The sequence below is a fragment of the Choloepus didactylus genome (genome assembly GCF_015220235.1).
Source record: "Choloepus didactylus isolate mChoDid1 chromosome 25 unlocalized genomic scaffold, mChoDid1.pri SUPER_25_unloc1, whole genome shotgun sequence".
In the NCBI taxonomy this organism is placed as follows: domain Eukaryota; kingdom Metazoa; phylum Chordata; class Mammalia; order Pilosa; family Megalonychidae; genus Choloepus; species Choloepus didactylus.
In genome coordinates, this window is record NW_023637606.1 from 2442307 (window position 1) to 2468521 (window position 26215).

A 26215-nucleotide genomic window follows, 5' to 3' on the forward strand; every position below is an offset into this window, starting at 1 on the left:
ACCATCAATTTCTGTTTTTTATTTTTGTTTTTTTTGTGTGTGTGTGTGTGTGCCCAGGAGCTCAATTCTCAGCTTATCCCTTTCCTCTCATATTTTACCATTAGCTGCAAGGAGAAACCAGGCTACACTTTCTACAATTAGCTCGGAAGTCTGCTCAGCGAGTAGCAAATTCATCACTTTCAAGTTCTGCCTTCCATCTGACATCAGGACTCGATTTTGCCAAGTTCTCTGCCGGTTTAAATCAAGGATCACTTTCTTTCCAGTTCCAGTAACATGTTCATCATTTCTGGCTAAGGCCTCATCGGAAGTACCTTTAGCAAGTGTCCGTATGTCCAGCAACAGTCTTTTTGAAGCAGTCTAGGCCTTTTCTATAAGCTCCTCACAATTCCAGCCGCTACCCATTACCCAGTGCCAGAGCCGTTTCCACACTTTGGGTATTTGCAATAGCAGCACCCCACTTTCCCGTTACCAAAATCTGTTTGAGTTTCCTGGGCTGCTTAAACCCAATATCATGAAATGGGTTGGGTTAAATAATGGGAATTTATTCTTTCATGGTTTCAAGGTTGGGAAAATGTCCATATCAAGGCAATGCTTTCTTCCTGCTGGAGATGCTTGGCTCCTGTGCCTCATGGGTTTTGTTGATTTCAGCTTATGCCTGCTCCCTGTGGCATCTCTTTCTCTCCCTCTCTCTCTCTCTATTTTTCCTGTTTATAAAGGACTCCAGTCCTAGGATTAAGTTCCACCCTGAATGAGGTGGGTCACACCTTAACTGAAGTAGACTCATCAAAAGATCCTTCTTACAAGGGGTTCACACCCACAGGGAAGGACCAGGTTTAAGAACATGTTTTTCTGGGGAACATACAGCTCCAAACCACCACAAAAACCTCAGTCTTTTTGTTTTTTTTTTAATCTTTCATGACTCAACACTTCTGAAAATTACAAGCCAAGAATGTCCCTCAGTGTGGGTTTATCAGATGCTTTGATTCACGTTTGATTCACAATTTGATTCACGTTTGCATCGGCTGGAACATCCCAGGAGGATGTTGTGGACTTCTCAATGCTTCACACAAGAGGCAGGCTGCAACTGTCTGTCTTAGAGCCACTACAACAAATACCACACAATGGGTGTTTGGGTTTGCTAGAGCTGCCACTATGCAAAATACCGGAAATAGATTGGCTTTTATAAAGGGGATTTATTAGGTTTCAAATAAAGTGTCCAAACCAAGGCATCAACAAGAGGACACCTTCACTGAAGGAAGGCCGATGGCATCCGGAACACCTCTGTCAGCTGGGAAGGCACATGGCTGGCGTCTGCTGGTCCTTTACTACCAGGTTCTGGTTTCAAAATGGATTTCTCCAAAATGTCTCTGGGCTTCTGTCTGTCTTAACATCTCTCAGCTCTCTGCTTGGTTCTCCTGGGGCGTTTCTCTCTAAGTGTCTGGGGGTCCTCTCTTAGCTTCTCCAGTGCAAACTCCAGGCTTCATCTCTTAGCTTAGCATCTCCAAACGTCCTTCTGTCTGCATCTCCAAGCATCTCCAAGCATCCAGGTCTGTGTCGGCTCTTAGCTTCTCCCGGGGGCAAACTCTGGATTACATATCTTAGCTTCTCTCCAAAATTTCCCTCTCAGCTTCTCTGAGCTCCTTCTGTCCATGAGCTCCCTTAAAGAACTCCAGTGATGTAATTAAGACCCACCTGGAATGGGCATGGCCACACCTTCATGGAAATAATTTAATCAAAGGTGTCACCCAACAAGATTGGATTAAAAGATCACGGCTCTTCTGGGGTCCATAAGTTTCGAACCAGCACAATAGTTTGACTTCAACAACAAGAATATATTGTCTCAAGGTTTTGGAGACCAGAAGTCCAAAATGAAGTTCCCACCAGGCTGTGATTTCTCCTGGAGGCTATAGCATTCTGGCGCTGGCGTGTTGCAATTTTTGGGGTTCCTTGACTTGGACAGTGACGTCTCTCCCTCCTGGTGCCTGCTCTCTGTTTCTGCTGACCTCTGCCTTCCTCCTGTGGGCTCTTCTGCTTAACTGGGTCTGAATTTCCTTTCTAAGGCCCACGCTGGTTTGGTTGAGCCACACCAAATGAGAATCTCCAGAGATCCTATTGATGATGAGTTCATAACTTAACTGATAACACATCTTCAAAGCGTCCTCTTTACAGATGGGTTCACACCCACGGGAACGTGGGTGAAGATGAAGAACGTGTCTTGTGTTAGGGTTAGGGTTAGAGTCTGTGACTCAATGGCCCATAGCTTTTAGCCCATTGCTGGTGATGTCAACCTCATCACATGGTGACATGGTGTCCACAGGGCTCTCCTCTAAGATGACGTTTCTCTTCATACCTGGTAAGCAAACTCTAAGAAGATATTTTGACAGTATGTAAAATCCTATTCCCCAACCAACGGTCACCCAATAAGTTTAGCATCCCCTGATTCTTGCCTGCATCAGGTATGCTGGCTGCAAAATGGTGATTTCCCACTGCTATTATTTCTTCAACACATGGCATTCTGTGTTGAGAGATTTCCCTCCTCCTTTATTTTACTTGTTTGTCTGCTTGTTGGTTAGTTTTCAACGTGAACACAAGGATTATTTTCTTCCAATGTGTCATATAACCCATTACTATCATCATTCATTTTTTTTAAATCATCTTGAGATATAATTCACGTACCATAAAATTCACTCTTTTTAAGTCACAATCCAATGGCATTGTCTATTCAGAGTTGTGCAACCATCATCACAATGTTTTAAAACATTTTCATCACCCCCCAGATAAGCCCCATACCCCTTAGCCATCAACCTCTCACAATCTCCCACCCCCAGCTCCTCGCAACCACTAATCTACTTTCTGTTTCTATGGATTTGCCGATTCTGGTCATTTCATATAAACTGATCAGTCTTTTGAGTCTGGCTTCTTTCACTCAGCATCACGTCTTCAAGGTCCATCCGTGTTGTAGCGTGTATCAGAATTTCCTTCCTTTTTATGGCTGAATAATATTCCACTGTATGCGTGGACCCCATGTTATCTATCCAGTCCCCAGCTGATGGACATCTCACTTGTTTCCACTTTTTGGTTATCATGAATAATACTCCTGTGAATATTTGTGTACGAGATTCTGTGTGGACATAAGTTTCGATTTCTCTTGTCTCTACACTTTGGGGTGGGAATTGCTGGGTCATATGTCAGGATGCACCCATTTTTAATGCTTGAATTGGTCCAGCTTTGGCCAGAAGCAGCCCCTGCAGGCTGACTCTCTTCCCTGAGCAATGCCTTTCTCTCTGTCACAACAAAAAGATTCAGCTTCATCGTGTATCTCCCCACCCCATGTCTGGAATTGGCCATTTCTCCCAGGTCCCTTTTTGGGGGGCTGAGTGATATTTAGAAGCTAAGATCTGGGTGCTGTGGGGATGTCTCAGGTGGTGGAGCTTAGGAGACAGTTTTTGTTTACATCATAAATTCCTACTGATGCTTTCAATCCTACTCTACACCACAGGATTATTTTTTGCATCCTTCCATTTCATATCTGTACCTCTTTTTTCCCCTTCTGAAGCCTCTGGCTGCTAATAATATCAATATGCTTGTTACTTCTCTTGGTCCCACGAAACACATGATAGTTTCAGAATTGCTAAACCCTCGCCACTCCCAACGACAAACTACCTAAATAGAGTTCAAGATTTCTTTGCAGTTCTTGCCTTCCAGATGAAGTACTGTGTTCAAAAGTCAGATGGATTAGTTCTTTTTTTTTTTTTTTTTTTTTAATTTCTGCATGGTTATGTTTTCATTTGAAATGACAGTTTGGGTCATTTGTTTTCTCTTTATATCTGATTTTAAAGATTTTTTTTCCTCCATCCTTGGTGATTTAATTTTTGAATACAGAAAGCATTAACAGGGTTTAACAACTATACAAAGAAAAATATGCAGAGAGCTTTCTCTCCCCTTTCCAATTTCAACCCCACTCACTCTCGGTAGGTGACCAATTTCATTTGTTCCCAGATTATCTTCACCGTGTTTCCTTTTGCAAAAATAAGCAGATTGATATATTTTATTTCTCCTTCTTTATTACACAAAAATTAGCACACCACATGTCCTCTTTTGTACCCAACTCTCACTCTCTTTTTTTTTTTTGCTTAATTATATGTCATGGAAATCACTTCATTCTGCCCCCAGAGATGATCCCCATTCTTTTTCGCAGCTGCGTAGTACTCCACTGGAGGACACACAAGGGTTTTTCCAGCTTCTTTACTGTGCATGGGTATTTGGTTGCTTCTGGTATTTTATAATTCCGAACAGCACTTTAAAGGACAGCCCTCTGCCCTTGTATTTTTGAACTATGAGAACTGTATCCTCAGGGTAAATTCCCAGAAGGATGACTGCTCTTCCATAACATGGGAGCCATTGTAAGGTTAAATAAGGTAGAGTGTATGTCGAGCCTTTCACCCAGGAGGCAGGGGGCTCATGGGAGAAGGTCACTGTGGGACAGCTCCGCCTCCAGTTAAGCTGAACTCTGCTCTCCCATGGTGTTTTATTCTAGTCCTGAATTTGCCATCTGGGTCTGGAATCAGGGTCTCAGCCAGTCAGGGCTCAGACCAGAACTGGGGCTCAGTCATGGTCAGGGTTCAGCCTGGGATCAAGGCTCAGTCCAGTGCTGGGACTCAGTCAGGGTCAGGGTTCAACCTAACATCAAGGCTCAGTCTGAGTCAGGGTTCAGCCTGAGATCAAGGCTCACTCTGGATCACGGTTCAGTCTGGGATCAGGGCTCAGTCCAGGGTCGGGGCTCAGTCAGGATCAGGGTTCAGACTGGGATCAGGGCTCAGTCAGGGTTCAGTCTGGGATCAGGGCTCAGTCTAGGGATGGGGCTCAGGCAGGGTCAGGGTTAAGCCTGGGATCAAGGCTCAGTCAGGGCCAGGGTTCTGCCTGGGATTAGAGCTCAGTCCAGGGTTGGAGCTCAGTCAGGGTCAGGGTTCAGCCTGGGATCAGGGCTCAGTCCGGGATTGGGGCTCAGGCAGGGTCAGGGTTCAGCCTGGGATCAAGGCTCAGTCAGTGTCAGGGTTCTGCCTGGGATTAGAGCTCAGTCCAGGGTTGGGGCTCAGTCAGGGTCAGGGTTCAGCCTGGGATCAGGGCTCAGTCCGGGATTGGGGCTCACTGTGGGAACAGCCGTGTGTCTCCCTGTGGAGGGGCCTGACAGGTGTCCCTGGTGAGGCAGGACAGGGCGGTCCCCCCCTGGCCTCACGCCCGTTTCCTGCCACCACCGCGGCCCAGCCCCTTCCCCCATCAGATCCCTTCCCACCTGGTTACCTCCAGGGAGGAGACCCCACGGCCTCCCCGGGTAGTACCGTGTCCTGAGCTTCCCGGCAACTCCCCTGCCCCAGGGGCAAACAGTCAGGAAAGGGAGGGGCTGGTGGTCAGACCTGCCTCCTGCCCCTTTGGGGGGGTACCTGTGCCCTCAGGGATCCCTGGCTGGCAGCCTGGTGCCACCCCCTCCCCATGGCCAAGGGGCACCATCGTCTCGGGAAGGCTCGGGGTCCAATGTGCCTGGGTGGGGAGGGGCAAGGGGCAGGTGGGGGCCCTGAGGCCCTCCGCGGGTGGTCGGTGGCCCCCTCCTGGGGGGCTGGGGGGTTCTGACCAAGGGGGTAATGGGGGTGAGAGGAGGAGGGGGACCCAACGGAGAGGGATCGCGGGGCAGGCCCACACCTGCTTGGCCCCTGCACCGCTTCTAAACCACGTCACCCCCAAACCTTCTGGCCCAGGGACGGTGCGGGCTGCAGGGACGGGGTGGGGTGGGGACGCCACCGTCTGTCGCCTGCTGAAAGCGTCCAGGGCTCCGAACCCAGGGCTGCCCCGCCCCCCTCAGACCCTCAGCCGACTTAGCTTGAGCTCCCCTGAGGCATGGGGGGAGGGGAGGAGGTGGTCCCCCCCCACTTTCCCTGTGAACCTCTCCCACTCCTCAGGGGAGGCCCAGGGAAGGCGAGGAAACAAAGTGAGGTAGGTGAGGGGGACCAGGGCCTGGAGCCTGTGTGTGTGCATGCACATGTCTGCGTGTGTGCATGTGTGTGCTTGTGCTTGTGTGTGCTTTTGCATGTGTGTGTGCATTGTGTGTTTTTTTGTGTGTATGAGCATATGTGCATGTTTATGTGTGCATGTGTATGCTTGTGCCTGTGTGTGCTTGTGCATGTGTGTGCATTGTGTTTTTGTGTGTGTGTGAGCATATGTGCATGTTTGCATGTTCATGTGTGTGCTTGTGCATGTGTGCTTGTGCGTGTGTGTGCGTTGTTTTTGCATGTGCATGTGTGCGTGAGCATATGTGCATGTTTGTGCGTGCATGTGTGTGCTTGTGCATATGTGTGTGCGTTGTGTGCATTTTTGCGTGCATGTGTGTGTGAGCATATGTGCATGTTTGCGTGTTCGTGTGTGCGCTTGTGCATGTGTGCGTTGTGTGTTTTTGCGTGTGCATGTGTGAGCATATGTGCATGTTTGCATGTTCTTGTGTGTGCTTGTGTGTGTGTGTGCTTGTGCAGGTGTGCGTGTGTATGTGCGCACATGTGCGCTGGGCAGACCCGTCCGGAATGTCCCCCTCCCCCGCCGTGCTTGCTCCCGGGTGTGAGCACCTGCGTAAGACGCTCCGGTAGGACAGCTGGCGTGACCTCTCTCGGCCTCAGTTTCCCCTTCTGTACACGAACGTAACCCAAGCCAGGCCCGGCCCCGTTGCTGGGATTCCACAGGGCACGTCGGCGCCTTCGACAAGGTCGCTGGCGGAGCTCTCGTGCGCACATGTGCAGTCATCTGCCGTACCAGCATTTATTAAGCACCTACTGTGTGTCTGGCACGCCTCTAGAATCAGGGAGACAGCCAGTGGGGCGGACAGATCCTGGAGGGCCGAGCTCGTGCGTGGGCAGGGGGCCAATTTCGGGGACTCCCTCAGTTCCGGGGTCCCCGGCAGCCTTCGAGGACCTGGAACAGGGGCAGCCGGGGCGGGGACGGGGTGGGGGGCACCCTCCCCCAGCCCGGCGGCGAGGCGACCGTTGGCACGCCCGCGCCTCTCGTCCCCGGCCTCACCCCCACCCTGGGGGGTACCTTGAGCATAACAGGAAATGTCAAACAACAGGAAACCAACGACTGGGCAAGGCGGGCGGCTCCACCCTGGCCCGGCCCCGCCACCCCGGGGGCCTCAGTCTGCCCCGGGGACCGCCATGAACGCCACGGGGTCCCCGGAGGCGGCCCCCGCGTCCTGCCAGCAGCTGGCGGCCAGCGGGAGCAGCCGGCTCATCGTGCTGCACTACAACCACTCGGGCCGCCTGGCCTGGCGCGGGGTGCCCGATGAGGGCGGCCTGGGGGGCCTCCGGGCCCTCTTCGTGGCCGTGAGCTGCCTGGTGGTGCTGGAGAATCTGCTGGTGCTGGCGGCCATCGTGACGCGCATGAGGTCGCGCCGCTGGGTCTACTACTGCCTGGTCAACATCACCCTCAGCGACCTGCTCACGGGCACGGCCTACCTGGCCAACATCCTGCTGTCGGGCAGCCGCACCTTCCGCCTGGCCCCGGCCCAGTGGTTCCTGCGCGAGGGCCTGCTCTTCATGGCGCTGGCGGCCTCCACCTTCAGCCTGCTCTTCACGGCCGGGGAGCGCTTCGCCACCATGGTGCGGCCCACGGCCGAGAGCAGGGCCGCCAAGACGGGCCGCGTCTACGGCTTCATCGGCCTGTGCTGGCTGCTGGCCGCGCTGCTGGGGCTGCTGCCCCTGCTCGGCTGGAACTGCGTCTGCCGCTTCCCCAGCTGCTCCAGCCTCCTGCCGCTCTACTCGAAAGACTACGTCCTCTTCTGCGTCGTGGTCTTCGCGGCCATCCTGGCCACCATCCTGGCGCTCTACGGAGCCATCTTCCGGGTCGTGCAGGCCAACGGGCAGAAGGTGCCACGGCCCCCGGCCAGACGCAAGACGCGCCGGCTCCTCAAGACGGTGCTGATCATCCTGGCGGCCTTCGTGGTGTGCTGGGGCCCGCTGTTCGGCCTGCTGCTGGCGGACACTTTCGGCTCCAACGTCTGGGCGCAGGAGTACCTGCGCGGCATGGACTGGATCCTGACGCTGGCCGTGCTCAACTCGGCCGTGAACCCCGTCATCTACGCCTTCCGCAGCCGGGAGGTGTGCCGGGCCGTGCTGGCCTTCTTGTGCTGCGGCTGCCTGCGGCTCGGCCTTCGGGGCCCCGGGGACTGCCTGGCCAAGGCCGCCGAGGCCCACTCAGGGGCCTCCACCACTGACAGCTCGCTGCGGCCCAGGGAGAGCTTCCGAGGCTCCCGCTCACTCAGCTTCCGGATGCGGGAGCCCCTGTCCAGCATCTCCAGCGTGAGGAGCGTCTGAGACCACTGCCGGGCTGGACACGTCTCCGAGGGCCCCTCTTCCAGGCCCCGGGCCTGCAGGAGGAGGAGTGGGCTTCAGGGGAGGACGAGCGGGGATTCCGGAAGGACCGTGGCGATGGAGAGCAGAGGATGGATGGACGGGTCAGCCCCCCGGGGTCCTCCTGCAGCCTGCTGGGCTGGCGTCCATTGCACACAGTGGCTTCCTTCCAGCGGTTTCCTTGGAGAAGGAGGTGACTGTTGGAGGAGAGGCAGCTCCGGAGTGAAGGCAAGTGGCTTTGCCTATACCCCCGGCTCCTGTGAGATTCTGGGGCTTCCTGGCCCTCTCCGGGCCTTGGTGGGGGCCCCCAGGCTGCACAGGGTGGAGTTCGGGGTTGATGCCTTGGCAACACAGAAGTTCAATGATGGCACAAGATGTCACAGCCTCCCTCTTCTTATTCACACACGTGTGCACATGTGCTGGCGACGCTGGGGCAGGGTAGGGGTGCCCCTGGCCAGAGATCTGATGCACTGGGCTTTGCCTTGCAGGGTTGGGAGGGCAGGAGTGTGGGGCTGAGTGTGCGTGTGCTGTGAATAGACACCTCTGTGTGTGTCTGTGTGTGTGCATGCGTGCATGAGCGAGTGTGATGTGTCTGAATGTGTCCGCATGCTAGAACAGGCATCTTGGGGTGTGCTCCATGTGTGTGCCGGTGTGGCCATGTGCGCACACTTGTGTGTATGTGGGCATGTCTGTGTGTGTCTGTGAGCATGTGCTGCATGTCTGTGTGTGTGTGTGTATTGGCATGTCTGTGTGTGTCTGAGTGTGTACTCAGTGTCTGCCCGTGCACGGACATCTCAGCTTGCAGCAGGCCCCTCGTCTGAGGATGTGCGTGTGTGTGTGCATGTGTGTGGCTGGATCACACTGCTGTGAGTGTGTGTGGACAGTGTGCCTGAGTGTTGCAAGGCTGTGGGGTGGGGCCTCCCAGCGGGTTGTGCTCCCCACACCTGCTTCTTCTCATTCACTTCCCCTTCCCTGCCCAGCCCAGATCTCAGGCCACCTTAGTCCCAACTCTCCCCCTCCCCCCTGGGTCCCCACATTTTCCGCGTATTTTTCACAAACTGAAGTGGAACGACCCCCACAGGCTCTGGTCTCCATGTCCGTTGGAGCAGTTTGGGGGCCCATCTTTTGTATCAGTTGGGGTTCTCCAGAAATGAAGCAACAGAGGAGATGATGATAAAAGATGGATGGATGGATGGATGGATGGACAGAGGGATGGATTGGTGGAAGGATGGGTGAGTGAATGGATGGATGGATGGATGGGTGGATGGATGGATGGATAGATGAATAGATGGATGAATAGATGGATGGTTGGATAGATAGGTTAGATGGATGGATGGATGGATGGATGGATAGATAGGTTAGGTAGATGATGGATGGATAGATGATGGATGGATAGATAGATACATAGATGTATGGGGGAATAGATAGATAGATGGAGGGATGGATGGATAGATGATAGATAGAAAGATAAATTTATCATAGGGAATTGGCTCACAAATTTCAGGGCCTGGCAAGTCCAAATTTGCTGGTAGGCCCAAGGCTGGAAATTCCAGTAAGTAATGAAGTCTTGAGTCCAATTCTTCAGACTGGAACTCAGAGGGTAGAGTCTTGCAGCAGAATTCCTTCTGAGCCCCAGAGCCCTCGGTTCTCCCCAAGACCTCCAACCGACCGAATGAGGCCCACCCACCCTGTGAAGGGGCAGCTCCTTTACTTAAGGTTAATCCCACCTACAAAATACCCCCACGGCAACAACGAGGGCGTTTGACCCAACAACTGGGCACCATAACCTAGCCACGTCAACACACAAAATTCACCACCGTGCCTCCAGCTTTCCCTCCAGCACTAACTGCCTCACTCTTCCCCATCTGTAAAATGGGCCAAAAATGGAACCCGCAGCCCTGGACTGTAGGAGGAAGCACTGAACTTTTAATTTTATTTAACTTTAACTAATTTACCTGTAAGTAGCCACATGGGGCTTGTGGGTACCATATTGGAGAACCCAGGTGTCACCGTGTCACCTTCAGCTGGTGAGAAAATCTTTCTCTCCACGAGCCCAGGACCAGACAGTTCTCCGTGTCCATCTTGCCAAGGGTGGTTGGGGAACAGGATCCTGGAATCCAGCCCTGCCTGTCCCCTGGGCATGTGACAGCAATTCTCTGACCCTCTGTTTTGTCTTCTGCTGATGGGAACTCCTGACTGCATGGTCCGATTACCATAGCTGTTAGGCATGCATGGCTATTTCGATTAAAATTAGATGAAAAGAAACATTCAGTTCCTCAATCACACCAGCTGCATTTCAAGTACCCAGTAGCTTCGTGTGGCTTGGGGCTACTGCCTTGGACAGTGCAAGCCTAGAACATTCCAGAACACAGAAAGGATAACGTTATAAGAACACTTATCCAGGGTGCCCAATAAGCCAGAATGGTTCATCTATTTTCTAGATTCCAGTTCCGAAAGTGTTTATCTGGGATGACAGCAGGCAGGATGGGGACCTTGTAATTTGGGGTGACTGGAGGGAGTCTAGGCCACCCCAAAGCTCTCAGCTGGCATTCTGGGCCCTGAAGTGGGGTGCTCCACAACCCTTCCCACTCCAGGCTTTGCTTTGACTGAGCCAAACTATTGCCTTTTCCTCATATCTCGGCGCTTTTGCACTGGACTTTGTCACCCCCAGCAGGAAAGCAGCTTTCCCTCGTTCTTCGGTGTTAGCGTCACCACCTCCAGGAAGGCCCCCGGGATTTTCCCTCCTCCCTAGGCCTCCTCTGGGCTTCCACATTTGCCCGTGTGCCCCCTATCACAGCTCTGGTCACCTGTGGTTACACATCCATCTCTTCCTCTGGACCATACGCTCCGTGACAGCAGAGACTGTGGTTTTGTCTTTGTCATCCCTGCGTTCCTGGGACCCAGCTCTGTGCTTGATGACCCGGGAGCCTGGGAGAACCGGACCCAGCGGCATGCCTTCCAATGAGCCTTGCAAACCTCTTTCCCTGCCTCCTTCTCCTCCCCAGCTGTTTCTCCTGACAGCAGCAGATCCGTCCCCAAGAATCCTGATGGGGTTGGTCTGGGGGTGTACGGCAAACCCTTTGCTGGCATTTGTAACCCATTTCTGTTCTCTGGCTCTGACACGCACCACAGGCCTCAGCTGTCTTGTCTAAAGTGGTGATGTTGATAGACCCCGGCTCTCCTGGGTTGCTGCAAGGATGCAATAAAAAGGCATACAAAGGCCCTGGCACCCAGGAAGGATTCACAAAATGGAACTATTCTGCATGTGTGTGTTTTAGTGAATAATCATAACAACAAGCCCTAATATATCAGTGGGTGCCATGGGTTGTAAGCACTTTGGTATTAACTCATTTAATCCTCATGAGACATCTGTGAGGAAGGTACCACAATTAACCCCACTTGACAGACAGGGAAATAGAGGCCCAGAGAGGTTAGCTGACTCACCCAAGGTCACACAGCTGGGAAATGGCAGAGCTGGGATTCAAACCCAGGCAAGGGTGACTACTTCTTTATCCCTGCTTCTTCCTGCCTCTTTGATGAATGAATGAATGAATGAATGAATGAATACCAATTCCTTCCCTCCTCAGGAAACTCAAGAAGAATGTTCCAGTGCAGGCCATGGTTTCTTCTCTGCAGGGAAGGCTTAGTTGACTCTCCTGTTTTACAGACAGAAATACCAGGGTTTATGAGGGGAGGTGGCACAAGTATGTCTGGGGCCCGAGCCCTGCCCTGCCCGGCCACTCCCGACTTCTCCGGCCTCAGAACCCCCTGGGGGGCCTGGAGAGGGCCTGGGGATGGCCGGAAGCAGAGGTCGGAGCCAGAAGGGGCTGAGCCAGTTTGTTGGGGATTTCATCACTCATTCATCCACTCATTCTTGCACTCATTCATTCATTTACTTTTGTGTGTCTGGCTCTGTTCTGTAAACAACACAGAAAACAGCCCATAAAGCATCTAACTAAGAAAGGCACACATCCTTTCAGTTAATGGTACATGCCAGGCCTCAGAGTATAAAAAGAGGTGGGGGAACAGTGTCGCTGGCTGCAGGAACAGCCTGAGGCTGCATGAGCTTGGCACCTTTTCATAATAACAGCACTTACTGAGTGCTTTCTGTATACCTGCTGTTTCCAAGTCAGTCTCTATGGATTTTCTTACTAAGTTCTTACAGAACCCTGAGGGGAAGGGTGGGGGGTCTGATAACAAGTCGTGATTATTAATCATCCCCCTTTGACAGCCGTGGAAACTGAGGATCAGAGAGGTAAAGTGACTTGCCCAAGGTCACCCAGCTGGGAAGGGGATGAGCTGGCACAAACCCGGGCTGTCAGCCAACACAAATGCCACCTCTCTCTTGTCCCTCTCAAGTCTTTTTGGGAGGGACACGGAGGCAATGGAACCGGAGCCTGGACTGTCAACTCGACGAGAGCCAGGGCTGCTTTCTCCACCCACACTTTTGCTTCTGCTTCAGTCTTCCCATCTGTACAAGGGGCAGGGGCGTGCAAGTTGATTCTTCCTCCAGATTTAGTAAATTCAAACACCGGATGCCCAGTTGAACTTGAATTCCCGACGAACAGTATGTCCCCGACACAAACATGTATAAATAAAGATATGTCACGGACCCCTGCACTAACTCTGGCCTCCAGACTACAAGTCCCACAATCCACTGCTTCAGATCCGGGGTTAATTTCTGGCTATAAATCCCATAATCCACTGCTTCCACATCCAGGTTAACGCCGGACTCCAAGTCCCATAACCCACTGCTTCAGCCCCGCCTTCGGGAAACGTCTGTTCTGATTTCTCTGTTCTTTCATTCATTCAAATATTGTATAGGCCATCCACTGGGTGCCGGATCTTCGGCTAAATTCTGGGAACACATCAGTGCAAAAGCAGACAAAAGTCTTTACCCTCATGGGGTTTTTATAATCTACCTTCCTTAAGAGTTTTAAATGATTTCTCATAAACTTCTGCCAGGAAGACTACAGCACCCATGAGACTTTGCGCTCGTGCAAAGGGACTACAATTCCCAGAAGACCTAGCGCGTCATTCAGGCCCTCTCCCCTTTGATTCCCACTAACTTCCAGGTCGCAAGGTCACGTCCTGCCCAGCTGATCCTGTCTCCCCGCCTCTCGCACCCCACAGTGACAGGATCTTAAAAGCTCTCCTGCAAGTAATTTTTTTAAAAGTCTGTCGTTTTCTAACTTGCGGTTTCTGTGAAACGTCAGCAGCTTTAGCCAAAAAGTCTGCAGCTTCCAGCGTGGGTAGCAGTGGGCCTACAACTCCCTAGAGGCCCCGCGCGCACGCGCCTCGGGAGCACTACAGCTCCCAGGAGGCAGCGCGCCCGGGTCGGACGGTCCGCGGCGGTGCCCGCAGGACCCCGGGGCGGGCGCGGGCTGCCCGGCGCGGCGCCTGCAGGACCCCGGCGGCTACCCATGCCGAGGTGAGTCCGCGGGCTCCGCCGCCGCCGCCGTCCCGTCGCTGCTGCCGCCCCGCGCGGCCCCGCCGCCGGCCAGGATGCTGGAGGAAGCGGGCGAGGTGCTGGAGAACATGCTGAAGGCGTCGTGCCTGCCGCTCGGCTTCATCGTCTTCCTGCCCGCCGTGCTGCTGCTGGTGGCGCCGCCGCTGCCCGCCGCCGACGCCGCGCACGAGTTCACGGTCTACCGCATGCAGCAGTACGACCTGCAGGGCCAGCCCTACGGTGCGTGCACCCCGCGGCGCCCCCGGCCCCCGGCCGCGCCCCGCGATCCCTGCCCAGCGCCCCGGGAGTCCGCGCGAGCTCCCGCCCGCTGCCCCGGAACCCAGGCCCGGCGCCTGCCTCTCCCCGACCCCTCGGCCCCGCTCTCTGCTTCCCGGCTGGGCCCATCGGAGCGGCCCTGCTCGGGGCTCTCCTTCCCGAGGGGGGCCCCTCGGTGCCCGGGTCTTGCGTGGCCAGTGCCCAGACCCTCTTCCCGGGGCCACCCCGCAAATCCGTGACCCCGCGGGACCTTTGCCCCACTTCATTTAGAGCCAAGAGCCTCCTTGCTTTGGTTCCTCTCTGGGGATCCCTGTCCTCTTTGCCTGACACCCACATTCCCCTCCTGCTTTGCTCTGGGGCCCCACCTCTCTCCCCCTCCCACCGCCTCACTTCAACCTCTGCACCTTCAACTTCCCAGAACCCCGGTTGCTCCGTCTCCCCTGGATTTCTTCATCGGCTTAGACTGAGGCTCAGCTCCTGCTTCCCGCCTCCCGGGGCCTCACACATGCTGTGTTGGCTCAGGGTCCTGCACCCCCATCCTGGTTACTACCCCAGGCTGGGTCCTGCACAGTTTCCTGCCCATCAGCCCTGCCCTCTGCCCCACTGGGTTCCTCATTTAGTGCCCACATTGTAGTAAATTCCCTCCTCTCCCCTGACTGCAGTTGTATTTGGGACCCCCGGTGAGGCTCGGTTGTTCCAGAACCTTCTGGTCCCTCCAGAGACCCCTGTTCTTTGTACTTCCAGTTTCACCCTTCAGCTCCCTGCAAGTTGAGGCCCGATCTCCCCATAAGTTCTGGCACCCCTCGTTTCTGAGCCCAGCTTCTCACGGACTGGCTCTCAGGGTGGAACATCTCGGGCCGCTGGGCAACCCCCAGTGTGTGCAGATTTCTCCGGATCTTCCCTCAGATCATCTCTGCCCCACTTTGTTTCCATTTTGAGTTTTTCAAGCAGTGAGAGTCAAATTCCAGGGGACCCTGGGCCGTGTCGGGGGGTATTTGTGGTTGTCATGACTGGGGGGGGGGCTCCTGGCATTGAGTGGGGGTAGCCCAGAGAGGCTGCTCAAGCCCCTCCAGTGCCCCCAGTGGTCCCCACTCCAGAGAATGAACCGGTCCCCATGTCAGTCATGCCGAGGCCAGGAAAGCTTGGGTTCGAGTGAAGGTTCTAAATCCAAAGTCCTGGGCTCTGGAGTGGTGGGAGTGGAAGGCCCGGAACCCCTCCGGTGTGAGCACATGTGTTTGCACGCATCATTTGTGTTTTCCTGGGGGTTGGGTTTGCAGCACAGAGCAGGATGGACACATCCGATGTGCAAGCCACTGGCTGCAGACTCAGCACTGGAGATGTGAACGTTTAACGTTACTGAACTGGAACATGTTTAAGTAACCCCACGTGGCTAGGGGATCCCGCTTTGGACAGCACAGGTCTGGAGCTTTCGTTGGGAGGAACCCGTGATCCGAGAGGCCCAGCTCCCAGCGTCCGGGACAACCCATTTTCCTGCGTCTTTTGGAGTCACTGTTTGTTCCCGTCTTCTCCCTTTCCCACAGTCACAGAACTTTGCCAAGAGCCTCTTGCCCAATCTCTTCCCAGCACCCCCGGCTTTTGCCTCTGCAGCCCCCTAGGTGGGCAGCAGTCGGCTGGCCTCAACGCCCCTTGGATACCTCCTCTGGCCGGTTCAGCCACTGTCCTTCTTGCGGCTGACATGGCCCTTCTCCTTGCCCGGCTAAACCTTCCTGAAAATGGTGGAATTTGCCGAGCAGACGGGCAGTCCTGTTTTCCTTCAGTGCCACCACCTTTCTTAAGCACTCTTCCTGCCCATGGAGATCCTTCTGGAGCCTCCTTTTCTCTTCAGCTTCCTGATCATTTGTTTGTTTCCTCACATTTTCCTTAGCTCCCCTGTTCCCCTATTTCTCTCCCCCGTGGCTTTCTTTTGAACTCGTCTCCTCCCTTCTCTGATTCCCTGCCACTGAGTTTCCTTCGGATTCTGTTGTCCTGACTTGCCGTCTTCTCCCGTGTGCTCTCCTCCTCAAGGAACCCCTTTCCAGCCCCTCTAACGAGAGACCCCAAGTTCTGCATCTGGTACCCACTGGCTTTGTCCCCAGGGGCTTTGGCGATGAGCTGCAGGGGTCTCAGCAGCCATCAGCCCCTCTCAGCTTTGGGGTGTCTGGTCTGTGACACGGGGAGGAAAATGTCCCGTCCAAGAAGACGCCCAGATTAGGCATGTCCCTGTTGGTGGGGTGGGGAGCAGACCGCAGCCGCCTTGGGAGAAGAGTGTGGGATCTTTGGTGCTGGGGGCTGGGAGGCATTTCAAAAGCAGGGAGCATGTTGTCAAAGCTGAGGCCAGGAAGGGAGAAGCCCCTGCAGGCCCGAGGCCCAACAGGCCGAGCCAAGCCGAGTGTCACCAGCCTTTCCCATGGCAGAGCCCTTGGGGACCCCGGGGCAGTGTCCCAAGCCCCCAGTCCCCTCCTCATGCACTCGAGCCCTGCCCCCCGCTGCAACCCCGACCCACTTTGATCTTTCTCCTTTCCCCACTTCCTTCTCGCTCCCGTTGAGAAACAGGGCCTGGGACGGGCTGCCTGTCTCCAGCCCTCGGAAGGAAAGTCTCTTTGTGCTCAGGGGTGAGCTGGGCCTGAGGAAATTAGGCAGGTGCAAGGCCACCCCACTCTGCCGTCCCTCCCTGCCAGGTGGACTCTGGCCTCCCTCTGTGAAAGGCTCATTCAGCCTGAACCACAGCTCTTTCTCCCTGTCGATAAGGACAGCAGGAAATGTGTGTCACGCTCTGTCCCATTGCACTTGGGAGCACTGGCATGCCTCACCCCCCAGGAGCCTGTGCCAGGCAGATAAGCCAGCGCCCCTTCTCTCAGGGGTCAGCAGACTGCAGCCCGTGGGCCAGATCCGGCCCTGCCCTCATTTTTATGAATAAAGTTTTATTGGCACACAGCCACACTCATTCACTCTTGCACTGTCTGTGGCGGCTTTTGCACGGCAGCAGCAAGAGCCGAGTTGTCGCGCCAGAGCCCATACAGCTGGCAAAGCCGACATGTGGCAGCTGGCTCTCTACTTAGGGGAAATTTGCCGACCCCTGTTCCAGCCCGATGCCCATTTCTCATCTTCGTCTGCTTGTCCGGACGGGCTGTGAGGGAGGCCACATGGAGTGGAGGTTGAGTCTGTCCTCACAGATCCATGACCCTGCCCCAGGCCCCGGGGGGGGAGGCTGTGTTTGTCCCTGGGACGTTCTGGCAGAGTTTGGGTGGGAGATGGGCCGGGAGGGGAGACAACCCCCCTTCCCAATCAGGGCAGGCGCCCACTTTGAATCCCGGTGCACTCGCGATGGGCTGGGGGCCACTTCCTTTCTCTGGGCCTCAGTTTCCCCTTCTGCATAACAAGGCTCCGCGAGGCCCCATCCCCACCCCTGGGAGAGGCAACCTTGGAGCTGCTCCTGGGAGGCTGAGGCCAGGCAGGATGGCGGAGTGTGTTCCCAGCATTCCAAGGCCTCCGTGACCTTCTCAAGGTCACTGCCACTCCCTCCCTCCCTCCCTGACCCTCCTGGGGCTCCAGGGCCGGGCCCCTGCCGAAAGCAGAGAAAGTGCCCGGGAGGGGCCTGTGCAGGTTGGCTGCGTCCCTGGGAGTTGGGGACAGGGGCAGCAAGCCCCAGGTGTGAGGCAGACCGTTCCCTCCTGCTCCCCGGCCAAAGCCTCGGGAGCTGGTGCCCTCCCTCCGTGTCCTCGGGTGCCGCTGAGTCCCCACCTGGGACCACTGTCCTTCTGTGTCCCCACCCCCCCGACTTGCCTTCCAGAGGCTTCTTTGGCTCTTTCCCTGTGTGCCCCCTTCTCCACTCAGCCTGATCCTGGAAAGCAGACACAGGGCTCCTGGCCCGGAGCCCGAAGCTTAGCACAGGCACCGCCAGGAAGGTCTACGTTTGGGAGTAAACGGGCCTCATCTCCCCAGCTTCGACCTTGGGCACCCTGGGGCCGTCGGGCGGGCTCTTTTGCGTGTCATTTTCAGGTGCTGGCAGCGTAGATCTCAAGCCGGAGGCCCAGGGCCCCGTCCAGCCCACCCTGAGCCGGGGCTTTCTGCCCTGTGTGTTCTCTGCTCGGCCCACTCACCTTCAAAGCCTTTCAGATTCACTCCTGGCCTTTAACTTCTGGGCCGTCTCACGTGAGAATTGGGATTTCCGGCTTCTCGATCTGGCCGCTCGGGGCTGGGCAGTCCCAGCCGGCGGGTGTGGGTGGCAGCTGCCCCCTCCGGACGGGACGGGTGCCCTCGGGTCCTTGGAGGGGTGCCCCACTCTCACCCAGGCTCGTGTGCCAAGTTCCTGAGGCCTGGCCCCTGCCCGACTGAGCAGGCCGTGGCTGTCTGGGGCCATGAGAGTAACGGGGGGACTTGAGATGCTTCCGTGAATGAGCATTGGCTTGTTCTGTGTTCCTCGCAAAGTGCCCCGCTTGACAGAGGGACGTCAGACGGGCCTGGGTTTCAGGGGGACTCGAGGTCTCACCGCCATCCGAGGGACACTTACAGCCATTGGTGAAGGGCGAGGGTTTCGTTGGTTCATTTGTGGGGTCTTTCAGGGCCTGATGTGTGTCAGGCTCCATTCTGATCCCCAGAGACCCCTAGGAGAATCCGACCAGTTCCCAAAACCCCGAGACCTCCCCTGAGACCGCAGAGAAAGGCTCTTGGCTGGGCTGCGTCCTGCGGTCACTTTTTAACCCCTGGAGCACCCGGGTGTGTGTCCCTTTAAGAGCTGGAGGCCGACAGGTGGATTTTTTAATTCATAAAGAGACAAGGCATCCCTGTCCCTGGCAGTCGGGGGGGCTGCCCGAGCCCCCTTTTCCACAGTCCGCTGGGGGACAGGTAGCCCAGGAGGACCCTCTGTGTGTCTGCGCCTGGGCTTGGCCACTGGCCTTTGAGGCTGTGACAGTTTCTAACCCCCTCGAGTTCAGCTGGGCTCCCCGGGCGTGTCCTGCCCTTCTTCAGGACCCTCCTGGGTGATGTCTGGGGTCGTTTATGGTTGTCACAACCCTTGTGGCGGGGCGTGTGCTCCTGGCATCGAGAGAGGGGAGCCCAAAAATGCTGCTCAGCACCCCCAGTGCCCAGGACGGCCCCACCCCAGAGAATGACCCGGCCCCGGCGTCAGCAGCGCCAAGCGGGGGACCCTGGCGTATAGAGTGTTCCGGCTTTGCAGGGACTTCAGGGCCTTTCGGTTTTGCTCTTTCCATCTCCTGGTGGGTGTTTACTGAGAGCCCAGCAGTGCGGGGGCCGTGCTCCAGGCTGGGGAGACAGCTTTGCACAGACCAGCTCCCTGCCCACTGCAACTCACGGGGCTGCTTTAGGAAAGTGGGTGACAGATCACCACCCATATCCCCAGGGAAGGGAACAAACAAGTGCTGCTAAAGAAGAGGCAGGGGGTCAGGGGGACCTCTGATCCTGAGGGTGAGGAGGTGCCTGGTTTGGGAGGACCGCAGGGAGCAGCTGGGACGAAGGAGGTGGAGGGGGTGGGCCAGGTGAGGCCGCAGAGGCGCAGGGCAGAGGGCCTCAGGCCGAGGGCAGCAAGGCCCCAGTAAGTTGGAGTTTTTACCTGAGGGCACTGGGAGCTGTGGAAGGAGCTGAGCACCATGGGCTACCCCTGCTGGCCTGGACGTCCCTGGTGCCCGCAGCCCAGGCAGGGGAGGAGAGGACAGGAGGGCACGCAAGGCCCCTACCTGGTAGTTGGGGGAGAGGGCTGCAGTTTAGTGCGGCTAGCCGGCATCTGTGGGCCCGATGATTCTCCAGGCCCTGCATCTGGGGGAACTGAGAAACGTACGATGGAGAGGAAAGTGAATTTGGAGTTGGAATCTGGGTTCAAACTCTGGTGCCACTATGTACATGCTGCGTAACGAGCACGCCCTTTTTCCTCTGTAGGATGGAGACGATGATGCCAACCCCCTAGAGCTGCCGCGAGGAGATGAGGGGCTCGTCACCTGTAGGGGTGGGCTCGGTGCTGTCTCATCTCTGTTAGTGGTCCTGCTTGCGAGGCCAGCATGGCACCCACAGTGCAGCAGGTGGTGGAGAGAGTCATGGGATGAGAAGATGGAGGGGAGCAGATAAGCTTGGGGGGATGGATTTTGCCGGTGGTGAACTGGTAGGAAGAGAGGGTGTCTAAGTCCCCCACACTGGGCGACTTAAAACAGCAGGAAGTTATCATCTCACGGCTCTGGGAGCCAGATGTCCGAAATCCAGGGGTCGGCAGGGAGACCTGCAGGAGACTCCTTCCTGGTCTCTGCCAACGTCTGGCGTTTGCCGGCTGCCCTTGACTTCCCTTGGCTTGTAGCCACATCGCTCCAGTCTCTGCCTGTTTGGGAACAAAACAGTTTGGAAAAGTCACAAATTGATGCTCCCAGCCCTAAACAATGACATGACCCCCAGCAATCCCCAAGGAGTGGGAGAACCAGATTTCCAGAATTCCAACAACATAATACGCAGAATGTCCAGCTCTCAGCAAAAACTTAGAAAACACATGAAGAAACGGGGAAGTATGGCCCATCCCCAGAAAAAAAAAGAATTTGCCAGCAACCATCCCTGAGGAAGCTCATACATTGGGCCTATTAAGTCGAGGACTTTAAAATCACCCGTCTCAAATATGTTCAGTAAAGCCAAAGGAATCCGCAGAGAACTAAAGGAAATTAGCAAAACGTCTGAACAAAACAAGGAGATGGAAATTTTTGAAAAGAACCAAACAGAGCGGTCAGGGCGGCAAAGTACAGTAATTGAAATGAAAAAACCCGTTAGATGGATTCAACAGCAGATATGAACGGGCAGAAGAAAGGGTCCGGGAACTTGGAGGCAAGACAATTGAAATTATCGAGTGTGAGGAGCAGAAAGGAAAAAAAAAAAAGAAAAATGAACAGAGCCTGTGGGAGTTGTGGATGCCATCAAGCAAACCAACACATGCATCACTGGAGAGTTCCAGAAGGATGAGAGGGAGAAAAAGGGTCACGAAAAGTATTTGAAGAAACAATGGTCATGCACTTACCAAATGAAAAAAATGAATATACACATCAGGAAGCTCAGCCAATTCCAAGCAGGATAGACTCTTAAAGGATCTCCACCAACATATGTTATAGCAAAACTCAAAATCCAAAGGCAGAGGATTTTGAAGCAGCAAGAGAGAAGCAGCTTGTTACGTACAAGGGGTCCTAAATTAGAATAACACTGTTTCTCTTTGGAGGTCTTGGAGGTCAGAGGCAGTGGCACGACAAACTTAAAGTCATCAAAGAAAAATAACTGTTAACCAAGAATTCTCTGTCTGGCAAAATTGTCTTTCAAAAATGAAGGCAAAATTAAGATATTTACAGATAAACAAAGCCCAAAGAGTTCATTATCAGAAGAACTGCCCCCCAGAAAATGCTAAGGGGAATCCTTCTGGCTGAAATAAAAGGACACTAGACAGTAACTCGAAGCCGTAAGAATAAATAAAGAACTTTGGTAAAGGTAACTTCGTAGGTAAATAAAAAATCTTGTATTACCTCCACCCCCCCATGCAACTTAACAGGCAAATGTGTAAAATAACATTTTAAGTCTATTTTAATGATCAGATGACTTGTGACATGTAATCTGAGCCAGTGACAATATAAGAGGTGGAGGGGCAGCGAGACGTGGGAGTAGAGAGTGTATACCACCGAAGCTAGGTTGGCACTATTCAGTCTAGGTTTTTATTAGTTTAAGACCACATTGATAAGAGTTGAACATCCAGAATATATAAAGAGTTCCTACAACTCAACAACAAAAAGACAAACAACCGAATTTAAAAATGGGCCAAGCACAAAAAGAGAAATATGCTGCCACTAATGTGAACTTTGAAAAATGTAAAACAAATGGTTTATAATGTAGAATGTAGGGGAACTAGCAATAGAGAGCAATTAAGGAAGGGGGAACAATAATCCAAGAAGAACAGATAAGCTATTTAATGTTCTGGGGATGCCCAGGAATGACTATGGTCTGTTAATTTCTGACGGGTATAGTAGGAACAAATTCACAGAAATGTTGCTATATTAGGTAACTTTCTTGGGGTAGAGTAGGAACATGTTGGAAGTAAAGTAGTTATCTTAGGTTAATTGTCTTTTTCTTACTCCCTTGTTATGGTCTCTTTGAAATGTTATTTTATTGTATGTTTTTTTTGGTAATTATTTTTTTATTTTTTTTTATTATTTTTCATACAGTTGATTTAAAAAAAAAAAAGTTAAAAAAAACAAGGAAAAAAATATGCAGAGCCCCCTTGAGGAGCCTGTGGAGAATGCAGGGGTATTGGCCTACCCCACCGCGATGGTTGCTAACATGACCACAGACATAGAGGACTGGTGGTTTGATGGGTTGAGCCCTCTACTATGGTACTTGCCCTTGGGAAGACGGTTGCTGCAAAGGAGAGGCTAGGCCTCCCTATATTTGTGCCTAAGAGCCTCCTCCCGAATGCCTCTTTGTTGCTCAGATGTGGCCCTCTCTCTCTAGCTAAGCCAACTTGAAAGGTGAAATCACTGCCCTCCCCCCTACGTGGGATCAGACACCCAGGGGAGTGAATCTCCCTGGCGACGTGGAATATGACTCCCAGGGAGGAATGTAGACCCGACATTGTCGGATGGAGAACATCTTCTTGACCAAAAGGGGGATGTGGAAGGAAATGAAATAAGCTTTGATGGCAGAGAGATTCCAAAAGGAGCCGAGAGGTCACTCTGGTGGGCACTCTTACACACAATTTAGACAACCCTTTTTAGGTTCTAAAGAATTGGGGTAGCTGGTGGTGGATACCTGAAACTACCAAACTACAACCCAGAACCCATGAATCTTGAAGACATTGTATAAAAATGTAGCTTATGAGGGGTGACAATGGGATTGGGAAAACCATAAGGACCACACTCCCCTTTGTCTAGTTCATGGATGGATGAGTAGAAAAATAGGGGAAAGAACAAACAGACAAAGGCACCCAGTGTTCTTTTTTACTTTAATTGCTCTTTTTCACTTTAATTATTATTCTTGTTATTTTTGTGTGTGTGGTAATGAAGGTGTCAGGGATTGATTTAGGTGATGAATGTACAACTACGTAATGGTGCTGTGAACAATCGAATGCACGATTTGTTTTGTATGACTGCGTGGTATGTGAATATATCTCAATAAAATGAAGATTAAAAAAAAAAAAATGGGCCAAGGAGTGGAATAGACATTTCTGAAACAGGTGTTCAAACGTCCATTAAGTGTATGAAAAGATGCTCAACATCATTAGCCATTAGAGAAAGGTAAGTTAAAACTACAGTGAGATACCACGTCGTACCCCCGAGGATGGCTGTCATTGAAAAAAAAAAACTGAAAATAACATACATCTGCGAGGATGTGGAGAAACTGGTACCCTTGTATGTGGTTCGTGGGAAGATAAGATGGTGCAGCTGCCGTGGAAAACAGCTTGGTGGTTCCTCGGAAAGTTAAACATGGGATTACCACATGACCCAGCAATTCCACTCCTAGGTATGGACCCAAAAGAACTGAGGCAGGGACTTGCACGGATACTTGCACACCGATGGTCATCGCAGCACAGTTCACAAGAGCCAAAAGGTAGAAGCAACGCAAGTGTCCACCAGCAGATGAACAGAGAAGCAGAATGTGGTGTATGTGCACGAGGGGGCAATACTCAGCAAGGTATTCCCCATAAAACGGAACGTCGTACACTGTATCAGCATGTATGCAATTGGAATATTACACGCTGTATTCCGTACAATGAGATGTTATAAGAAGTAAAGCCCCAACATGCTACAGTGTGGCCAAACCTTGAAGACATTTGCATGAAAGAAGTCAGGCTCCAAAGGACAAATATTGTGTGCTATCTCTTATAGGAAATACTTGGAATGAACAAATTCATAGAGAACCGCGGAAAGATTAGTGGTTTCCAGTATGGCAGCAGGGGGAAGGAGGAATTATTGCTAAATGAGTACGAGTTTGGGTTTGGGATGATGAAAATAGTGGTGCAAGTTGCGTAGTAGTTTTAAGGTACCTATTGTCAAAGAATTGTCCACTTAAAATACCTGAAGTGATTTCCGTTATGCGTCTTTTACCACCATTAAAAAACAAATCAACCAAATTCGGTTTTGGAAGGCGTGAGAAGGACTCTGGGAGCCCTGTAGAAGCTTCTAGAGCTGCATGGTGACGTGGGTAGACCAGGTTCTGCTGCAGAAACAAATAAGCTCAGCCTGGGAGTGAAAAGGGGTCTGTCTCCCTGGGCCAGAGAGAAGCTGCACTGGGGGTTGGTGGGCTTTGCACTCGCTCACCCCCTGCATTTCTGGAAAACTTAAAATCTCCAGGGTCAGGTAGGGGAGACCTTCCTGATGTTGGGGTTCAGCACAGGCTTTTAACCCAGAGGCCTCAGACGGGCCGCAGGGGGACGTTGCCAGGCTGAGAGGCTTCTAGCATGGGTGCAGCCCGTGGTCTGGGGCCAGGCCCCCCCATTTTATAAATAGTTTTTTTCTCAGCCCAGCCAGGCCCTCTCATCTCCTGGGGCCTGTCACTGGGTTTGATATGGGAAGGTTCCAGAAGGGGTTGTCTCGGACAAGGACCCCTCTCCCCCATGCCTGGGGAGGCCTATGTCCCCACCTGGAGCCCTCGCCACTCCCCCTGGGCCTGTGTGTCTCCTCGGGGGGCCTCGCTGACCGGTGTCCTCCCCCCGACCAGGCACACGGAACGCGGTGCTGAACACAGAGGCCCGCACGGTGGACGCGGATGTGCTCAGCCGCCGCTGCGTCCTGATGCGGCTGGCTGACTTCTCCTACGAGCGGTACCAGCGGGCGCTGCGGCAGTCGGCCGGTGCCGTGGTCATCATCCTGCCGCCAGCCGTGGCCGCCGTGCCCCAGGATGTCATCCGGGTGAGCCCCATCTCCCCTCCCGGCCCCCCAGAGCTCACCCCCCACACGCACCATGGGGCAGCCTTCCCCGCGGCTCTGTTCTAGAAGCTTTTCTAGAAGAGTGTTGAGGGGCCTCGGGTAAATCGCTTTATGTCCCTTTACCCTTTGAAAGTCGGGGTGCTGCCTGATCCGCTCGGTGCCCCCTCCGCCTTCTTCCTAAGAGGCGGCACTGCCGGACCTCGCCCGTCCGCTTATCCCCCTCCTGCGTCCTGGTCCACCCTCTGCCCTCCCCAGTCTCCCCCGGATCCCCAGGTCAGCCACTGGGGGCCCCTGCCCTCCATCTGCCCCTGCCAGCCCCCCACCCTGGAAGCCACCTAAAGACATGTCGGGTCTCTAGCAATTCATGGAGATCGAGCCGGAGATGCTCGCCATGGAGACCGTCGTCCCCGTGTACTTTGCCGTGGAGGACGAGGCCCTGCTGTCCATCTACGAGCAGACGCAGGCCGCATCTGCCTCCCAGGGCTCCGCCTCGGCCGCCGAAGGTGGGTGCTGGGCACAGGGTGGTGAGCCGTGGGGGGCCCTGTCGGGAGGGCTGCAGTGACAGTGACACAGCTGTTGCCAGGAGGTTTTTGCTTCTCAGAAATGAGCGTCCGTCACTTAACTGTGCAGCTCACTCAGGCTGCGCCGGGGAACGCAGAAGCCGGGGACTTCTCGTTCGGGGGAGAGGCTCCCCCTGGCCAGTCTCTTATGTGGTTTAAAAAACAAACAAACGGGCATCTTTTCATTCCTCTCTGCCCATTCCACCTGCTGTGTAAACTCCCAGGGTCCCGGCCTGGGTCAAGGTCGTGACGTGGGTCACGGTCGTTCCTACGGAGAGAGAAAGACCATTTTCTTCCACCCAGAGAACGGGTGGATGTCGTGGTGAGCCCAGGCCCCTAATTTCACTTCTCGAGGGGAAGAAAGGGGAGCGGGCTGGCTGCCGAGTGTGAGATGGCAAAAGTAGCCAAAGAAAAGCAGCTTAAAGAAGCCGCAGAGGCCTTTTTCACCTGTCGAAACAGCAGGTGTGAAAAATGAAAAGAAAAAAGCAAGTAGGTTCAACGTCAGAGATAGCCGGAGCCCAGCTCCTTGGAAAGCAGCCTGGTGGAATGTGTTTAAGCTTTAAAAGAAACGGTTCATTCCTCGTAGCAAAATTAGCAGCCACCGGGGACTCTGGGTGAGGGGCTTCGGCCCCTGGCTGCCTGCTTTTGTCAATA

General features: G+C 53.9%; 2 protein-coding genes across 3 annotated transcripts in view; both read left to right on the forward strand.

The window, feature by feature from the left end:
- Positions 1-7130: 7130 nt before the first annotated feature.
- S1PR4 (sphingosine-1-phosphate receptor 4) lies at positions 7131-8764 on the forward strand. Its single transcript, XM_037824126.1, has one exon. It carries the CDS (start codon positions 7194-7196, stop codon positions 8349-8351), a length of 1158 nt encoding a protein of 385 aa, XP_037680054.1. The 5' UTR covers positions 7131-7193; the 3' UTR covers positions 8352-8764.
- A 5008-nt stretch (positions 8765-13772) lies between these two features.
- The window catches only part of NCLN (nicalin), a 33031-nt gene continuing 20588 nt past the window's right edge, over positions 13773-26215 (forward strand). Inside the window, exons 1-3 of one of the 2 annotated variants that reach the window (XM_037824124.1) lie at positions 13773-14076; positions 24793-24983; positions 25360-25504. In XM_037824124.1, coding sequence (XP_037680052.1) covers positions 13893-14076; positions 24793-24983; positions 25360-25504 — 520 coding nt within the window. In that variant the 5' untranslated portion in view covers positions 13773-13892. The remainder of the gene's footprint in view (positions 14077-24792; positions 24984-25359; positions 25505-26215) is intronic. The other variant, XM_037824125.1, reaches the window with a different exon arrangement.